This window comes from Idiotropiscis lumnitzeri, chromosome 21, assembly GCF_059441095.1.
Source record: "Idiotropiscis lumnitzeri isolate Australia: NSW breed Sydney's pygmy pipehorse chromosome 21, RoL_Ilum_1.0, whole genome shotgun sequence".
Taxonomy (NCBI): domain Eukaryota; kingdom Metazoa; phylum Chordata; class Actinopteri; order Syngnathiformes; family Syngnathidae; genus Idiotropiscis; species Idiotropiscis lumnitzeri.
In genome coordinates this window covers 9,097,799-9,105,914 of record NC_142411.1, presented here as the reverse complement: position 1 = coordinate 9,105,914, position 8,116 = coordinate 9,097,799, and the positions used below count along the sequence as shown (strand labels likewise).

Here is an 8,116-nt window from a genome sequence, read left to right as displayed (position 1 = left end):
TGGAGTCAGTAATTGTCAGTTGAACCATTCTTCAATTTATCTTAAAAGGGGACGATTGGTAACACATAAATGGAAATATCTCATAGCTCAATGTTGTTAAAAGTGAAGAAAATGTGCTAAAAACGGGAAGTTGACGCACGTGATTTGCCCTTCGCGGGCCACATAAAATGAGGTAGCGGGCCAGAGCTGGCCCCGGGGCCTTGAGTTTGACACCTGTGAAATGGAGTATTTAGCTTAACAGCTTGCGTGCATTTTGAGTGTCTACGAAATCTCTTCACAAATAGGTTGGCACTAGAGGGCATGCCAGCTGCGGCTCGTGATTTGTATTATTGTTCCTCATTTGCATATGGCAATGAATAATGATTCCTCACTCATTAGAATGACATCTTATATTTAGCAGTCTCATGTCTTATTGACCAAAGCTATTGGTTGTGAATACACAACTCTATCTATGACACAACCTTTTGATGTTTTTTTCAAACTCTAAAGAGACTTTATGAAGACTTTGTAGTGTTCCCTGATATATGGGTTTACTCCACGACAGGGGGGACTCAAACAGTACTCGGTTAAGATCAATTTTACACAATCCAGCTAATGTCACCCAAACCAAAACCCTCAGCCATGGCTCATGATTGAATGCAAACAAACACAAACATTTCACATACAAACTAATTCTGTGATTGCCACTTGAAAAAATGATGCTTCGTACTAGGCCTACTGTATTTTGTTGTAGGGAAGTGTAGTCCATATGAAACGTAAAACACAATGAAACTTCCATATGATTCCCTATTTAAATTCCCATAGGAATACGCTGCAGCCGAACGCTCAGGTTCACTCATTCAGTTGATTCCCACAGAGGGTTAATGGAAAAGATGCAAACATAAGTAGGTGGGCTGGAGGGAGATCTATATAAAAAAGGGGGGAAGAAGAAAGAGCAATTGCGCTCCAGGCATCAGTAGGTGTGTTACATCATAGAACTGTAAAAAAGATTGGGTCAGGAGGGAGTTTATATCCCCCAGGACTGAATTTAAAAACTGTCTTATAGTTCATAAAAACATCCCACTACATAACTCAGAGGTTTTTATTTCATTGCAATACCCTGATGTTGTCCTCACGTCAAACCCAAATCGCAGGCTTGCATCTAAACCTCCTCCGGTGGTAGGAAGAGTGGACACTGTCACCGACTGCCGAGCTGGTGGAACCAAGTGCTGAGTACCTCGTGTGATTTTGTCGAGCATCATGTAAGGTTTTACATCATGCACATGCATTATGAATGAAGCCAACATTGTGCTTTTCAGCATTATGGCATTCATATTGTTGGTGCTCGAGGTGTGGCATTAAAATTTAGCAAATAAGCAATGTTGAATTCTTTATTCATGCTATTTCAGATGAGCGGTTGCTCTCATTCTCTCTAGATTTTCCGTGTTCAGCACTTTGCTCTCTCTCTCTTTTTCCAGATTCATCCTCTCTTCCTAGCCACGCTTCCTCCAGAGGACTCATTCTTCCCACTTTATTTCCCATGAGCCTTCACTAATTGTGTGATTGCAATCGCTCCGCGCTGCTGCTGTGGTGACAGGTCAGGTGCAGTTTTTGCTCTGGATGCAAGTTTAACAACAAAGTGGATGGTCAAATAAAGAGGAGGGAGAGTCCCCATGTGTTGTCCTTATACTGTTTTAAAGTGTGTGTTATACTGCAACACAAAAGCAAAGGCTATAATGTCCGTCACAGAGTACCGTATTTTTCGGACTATAAGGCACACTTAAAATCCTGTAATTTTCTCAAAAATCGACAGTGTGCTTTAAGTTTGACATATTTGCTGTAGTGGTTTGTTTCCCTTGATGTGCGGTAATGCGCATTATAACCGGGTGCACCTTATAACCCAGTACGTCCTCTAGATCAGGGGTGGGCAAACTTATTGATTGACAGGCCACAATGGGTTCTAAAATTTGACAGAGGAGCTAGACCAGGAGCAGATGGATGGAGTGTTTTGGTAACCTCGCCTCATCGGAGAAAAAAAAAATACATTTAATTTTAAATGAAAGTGAACAAAAGCATTTCAACAATATATTTGTATTTGAAAAATCACATTATTTATAAAACATTAACAAGGTTTATTGTTTTAATTTTTTTCAAGTTCGGCGGGCCGGATTAAAACGTCTAATGGGCTGGATTTGGCCCCCAGGCCGTAGTTTGCCCACGCCTGCTCTAGATGGAAATTTCCAAAAATCCTTGTTCATTGAGACTGGTACAGAATACCACCAGTGTAAAAGTCTTTGGCCACCATTAGTTTTCAAAACTGTAATTTTTTTTTAATCAACTCACTGCTAAGACATTCACACAACTTCAGTAGTAATGCAGTGATTGATTATTATTACAGTTCCTATTCCTCATCTCCTGGATCTTTTCCAAGGTGTCTGTTGAGTACCATTTTTTTGTGTCCGTGTGTCTTGTCTCACATGAGGAAGTTTCTGCTTTGCAGATACTCTGCAATTCTTCCTTCCTGTTCCAATTCTCAAGGTGTTCTTGTAAGATTTGGAACTTGCCTGAGAGAGTGGTGTTAAATTCTACCAACCTGTTTGTTACTTTCAGTGCCATTGTGTTGTACATCCGACAATGATTTGTGTTCTCCGTCCAGTTTCTCTTCAGTTTTAATTTAATGGGGGCTACAAGATGGCGGTCTGAAGCAAACATCGGCTCCTCTTCTGACCAACATATCCTCCGGAGATCTACTGAACTTTTCCCCGATGTACAAATGCTCTATTTTCACCGACGCATTTCATCAAGGTTTTTGTGTGTGTTAAAGTGTGTGGAGAAGTGTCGCTCTTTGTTGATTACATTCCTTTTGTCGAGGTGAGCTAGCTTTTCGCACTCCAGTGATTTACATTTTTCCTGGAAAATGAGATGCGGTTTATTGTAACTGAACAGTCGAAAATGAAGCAGTTTAGCCATATGGTCATGTGACATTTGTAACCTGTTGACATTAATTGTTAGTAATTTTGATACTGTATTTTTTATGAAGTAAAATGTGCCTGCTCTCTCATCATTGCAATGCAAGTGGCGATCATGCGTGTGTCATTAATTTATTTTTCCCTTATATAAAAATTGTTTAGTTTTTATTGCAGTACTACCAAAAGTGCTAAATTGTTTCAATATCTCACTTTAGATTTGTAAAAAAAAAAAAAAAAATCTAAAAGATCACACAGTAATTGAGAGTAGGAAATGCTATGCTATGGCTTGAGAAAGTGAAGTGCAAGTAAGTCATTATTTACTTACGATACAAAATGTGTACCGATATAGAGTCCCCAAGCTCCCGGAATCAGAATGGCTCTGGCCATCTGTTTGTCAACCTTCACGAACCAGGAAGTAGCCTGCTCACCAACGAACAGATGGACAAACAAACACAAATGTCACTACGAGATTTATTTATTTACTTTTGTTCACAGATATCTGCAGTCAGTTTTGTGTATCTGTTTGTCAACAGCACCATCAAATAGGTGACTGTTTTTTGTCAAAAATTGCTTTTTTATTTTTATTTTTTTTATATATATATTTTTAGCTTATCAATAGAAGATGCCCTTGTTTCTGTTAAACCACAAAGTCAGACTAACCTGTTTGTTAAGTCATGGGGAAGAAAATGTGTTAATCATGACGCGACTCCATTTAAAAAAAGATCAATTCTGCAGCATTTTGCATTTGAATCCCATTTATGCAACTGCTACCTTATGTTGCCCACAAAATCATTTCAGGCAGCTTGTGTGAATTAAGGTGAATGGAAGAAAGAAAACAACCTGATGAAATAACCAATGTCATGTCACATAATCGCAACAGTGGCTAATTAGAATTCAGAATGGCTTTTCAGATAGTTCCCATCAGAAGGCATATCAAAGGCAATGTCACAAACATCTTCACAAAAGCAAGCCGTCCGTGGTGACCCTGCCATGAATGTCACTAAATTCCTGCCAACTCGACTAGCATCTGCCCTCCTCTCGTTTTCAGTCCACAACTTTCAATATTTTCCTCAATCGCATCCACATTCCATCTTTGCTTTTCTATCCTTTTCATTTCCTTCCTTGCCATTTATCGAGCCGCTCCGTTGCTGCCTGTCGTCGCTTTATGTCACACTTTGTTTGCCTTTCCTTTTACGACATACCTCTTTCATTTCCTCTCAGAGGTTCCTTTCTTGTTTGATGTTTATCGCAGAAATATTTACGGCGGCTACATTTGTCCTTCAGTATGAGGCTTAGCAGTTCCACTTCTGCTGGATGACAGAAGCAAAGTGTTTTTTTCCCCACCCCTTATGCACTATGAAGACTTTCAAGAATGTGTACACACATTTTCACTTGTGATATTGCTCTCCATGAAGTACTTTGCAGTTTTTCTAAAGTCACTTCGATCCTTATGCGTAAATCCCTGAAGCTTTCAAAACAAGATGGCAGCGGTGGTGTAATTTTGTCGCAGTGATGTCTGACATTCACATTCACATTCACCATCTTCGCATGAAGACAACCTTCCTTGGCCATTTTATGGCAACCGATTCAGATGTGAGGCACTTATCTATTTTCTAACTGTCCCCGTTGCAAATTGTTCTTGTGTGAGTCATCTGCTCCGTCTTGTTTGGCTCACTTGGATAGATGAAAAGATGTTTCACAGATGCTACACGGTGACAAGATTAAGGGATGTAGTGATTGATATTCTTTTATTGCCGCTTCAAAGATAAACTGCATATGTACATATGTAAGAGGGGCTAAATAGAATAATTATTAATTATATTGTAATTCTCTTCTATTGTTCAAAGCACTCACATTTTTCTTTGTGCTTAAGTGTGCACAAAAAACACTAATTAAAATCATGGGTCTACAATACCTGCTGTTGTTAGTTGGGTTGCTATCCAAGGCCACACGGTTCGACTAAATAGTTCATTAACTTTGCAGAGTATGAGAATGGAAGAAATTAAAACACCTCATTCTTGTTTTGAAGGGAACATTCAAATGATCCCTGTTCTATCCATGCAACCTTGACAATACAATCAAAGTAAATTAAAAAAATGAAACTAACACCAAGATATGACAAACAAACAAATGGCAACATTTGCTTTTTTCCATTCGAAATCTATTTTCAACATCTATTAAGAGGAGCAGTACATCACGGACTGGTTGACAGTTAGTCGCAGGGCGTATAAAGACAAGCAAGCATTTGCTCTCACGTTCACACCAATTTTGAATCTGCCGCCCACATACACTCTCCACACAAAATATTTCGGCTTGTGTAAATTCAGGATAACCTAAAAATGCACTATAACTTAACTCATTCACGACCAGCCCAGTAAAAAAAAAAAAAAAGGATTTTGACGTATTTATCCGTCAATGGTATTGAATGAGTGAAAGATGAACCTAATTTGACCTTATCTAAACCTTTAAATGCATATGTCCCACGGTTCAGTTATGTACCTTTTTCCTGTTTTCTAACATTTAAAAGTTACATAAACGCCGATATTCAGTTCCAGCAGTCAAAATCGGAGTCCACAGACACGCCAGTCTTTGTCCACTTGGCTCTCATGCTGATTTTCTGTCTGGAGACTCCTAGGATTGTTGTGGAGTATCACAAGCTGTGGATGGCCAGGTGCAAGGTTTTCCTTATTTTTGTAAGAGGAGCGTACCCTTTTATTCCTCTCGGCTTTCTCGAAACGCCTCTGAAGCCACAGCTGCCCCTTCTTTGCTTCCTCCCCGGCTGCTTCAGCCAGCAAGTTGCTTTGGAGGATTGATTCCGTCGATGGCCTCATGTATTCCTGGTAGAAAGGTCATAATGTTTGACTACTTTTTATGTCAATGTGTGTAGTTCAAATACTTATATGTATATATATATATACATATATATATATATAAATATATATATATATATATATTTACATTGTTTTATATCTATTTTTTTAGTGCTGTCAAGCGATTACATTTTGTAACTATTTAATCGCAAATAAATCCGGAATTAATTGCGATTAATCACAATTTTTCCAATACTATTTTTTGTGAGGCTTTTAACAGGAATTTACTCAAATAATATATTGTAATTAATGCAAAATGACCGAATAGGAAGTGTGTGATCCTTCAATGCGATCTAAACTGCGTCATCTTTATTGGATTTTTTTTTTTTAGAAACAATTCTCAAAATTTATACAGTACATTTAGCCGTAAATTTTTAAAAAATTAATCTTGCGTTAACACTTTAATTTTGACAGCCCTAATATATATATATATATATATATATGTATTTACATTCTTTTATAAATATTTTTATATAATTATATTGAGACCTCTTTTTGTCTTTAGATATTTCATCTGATATTGTACATGAAAAACCAAATGACTAACCGTCAAGTTGAGCATGTTGTTGAGCAGCATGCGCAGTTCCTCGGAGTACTGTCCAGGCATTCTTATCAAAGTCCCTGCTGGCATCTTATCAGCAAGCACTTTTTGTTCTGGGGTAGGAAAATAACGGCTATAAAGGAGAAATCAAGTCATTAGACACTTTTTATGAAAAAAAAAAAATAAATATAGAGTGTGTAAGGGGAGTTCAAAAATGTTACCGTAGAGTACAGAGCTCGTACAGTAAACAACCGAGTGACATGATATCACATTTGTTATTGTTGGACATCTGGTTCCTCCGTTCCTAAAAAAATAAAAAAACACTTTAAAAATTGCACCATCCACCCAACTATACTCACAAAAAAATGATATCTACTCACTTTGTACATGTAAGAGGGCTTTCCGAGTAGGACATTCTGCTCGCTGTCCAGGAAGACATTTTCTGGTTTTAAGTTGCGGTGAAAAAGGCTTGGCCTGCCGTTACGCTTCCTGTGAAACTTTTGCAGGGCTGACGTGAGCTGGACAATGATTCGCAGGATGAATCGTTCGTCCAAATGACGCCTAGCATGCAAAAACACATGACAATAATATACTATATTGTACAAAATCTATAGACAAAAACGTAACCAATTAGTCTATGTCATGTAAGTAGAATGTTTATGTTGTACTAAAATCACAATTACGGTAAACGCGCCTTCTAGCGCCACATTTTCTTACTCTGAATCGTCGTAAAGCTGAAAACGAGTCTAAATGAATTGAAACTCACTTTTCCATTTTGGCAGAGGCAATGAGGCCGGCCAGATTTTCACCGGTGCGGTCCTCCATCACAATGTAAAGCTTGGTGTTGACGCTGTCAACGATGCAGTCGTAACATCTGACAACGTTTGGGTGCTTCAGCTTCTTTAGGAAGTTCACCTTCGAGATCAGGGTCTGCGTCTCACTCTCGGTCAAAGTGTCATAGCACATCTCTTTCCACACCAGAACCTTTACGTGACAAGTTTGGTTAAGACACGCATCACCTCACACGCAAGACACCTCAGAGTTTGTAGTTCTCATTCTTTCTCTTCTAGTACATAAAAAGGACAAACTATAAATATCCTCACCACGTCTGTTAGAACCAATTTATATTAGTGATGAGTGCTTACTGTTATTTGAAACGGATCAATCCATTAATCTACGAAATAAAACAACAGTCACTCACTTTTCCATCAGATTTCCGTCGTATCTTCTGGCATCTTCCATGGGAGCCCATTCCAATCGTGTAAAGCAGATCATATCTGGCAAGTTTGGACGCCATATTGATGCTATTAGCAAAATTTAGCAACTCAGCTCCTCAACATTTTACTTGCAACGTAGCCTCTTTCTTTACCCTTTTGCAAGTAAAGTTTGTTGGTGTTTTCAATTTATGATGTAAATTCTCTGCACCAGCGAAACTGTTTTTCTGAGTCAGTTTTACCCTTTGAATTGATGGCAACTTAAAGACAGCAGTGTTAAATGAAGGGACAAACTTTTGATCGTGATTGGTCGGATGTTTACACATTACTTCTTTGGAAGGCGGGGCATCACATAAAACAAATGACGAAACGAACCAAGTTGATCACATCAAGCCTATCATCTGATCATGACAATATGAATTTGATAACATTTTGTGCAAGCGCTTCACCAGATTAAGCAGATGACGCTGAAACTCACGTCACAACGCTTTCAATATTAATTGGTTCGACTTCGCTTTGTCTTATTTGCTACTGGGCTGCTTT

At 38.4% G+C, this 8,116-nt stretch overlaps 1 protein-coding gene across 1 annotated transcript; it reads right to left on the bottom strand.

Moving 5' to 3' along the window:
- Positions 1 to 5,396: 5,396 nt before the first annotated feature.
- LOC148316856 (serine/threonine-protein kinase Nek2-like) lies at positions 5,397 to 7,708 on the bottom strand. Its single transcript, XM_088286566.1, has 6 exons — positions 7,561 to 7,708; positions 7,126 to 7,343; positions 6,740 to 6,920; positions 6,581 to 6,663; positions 6,366 to 6,492; positions 5,397 to 5,785 (listed from the first exon to the last, which is right to left on the bottom strand). The coding sequence occupies exons 1-6, from the start codon at positions 7,654 to 7,656 to the stop codon at positions 5,507 to 5,509; spliced, it is 984 nt and encodes a 327-aa protein (XP_088142692.1). The 5' UTR covers positions 7,657 to 7,708; the 3' UTR covers positions 5,397 to 5,506.
- Positions 7,709 to 8,116: the final 408 nt, after the last annotated feature.

Bases quoted from the DNA above. Each gene is read 5' to 3' on its own strand.
- LOC148316856 (XM_088286566.1), bottom strand. From the start codon at position 7,656: ATGGCGTCCAAACTTGCCAGATATGATCTGCTTTACACGATTGGAATG. The intron at 7,344-7,560 runs GTGAGTGACTGT...TGTCACGTAAAG, and splicing joins GACGGAAATCTGATGGAAAA to GTTCTGGTGTGGAAAGAGAT. The intron at 6,921-7,125 runs GTGAGTTTCAAT...TTTGCATGCTAG, and splicing joins GCCTCTGCCAAAATGGAAAA to GCGTCATTTGGACGAACGAT.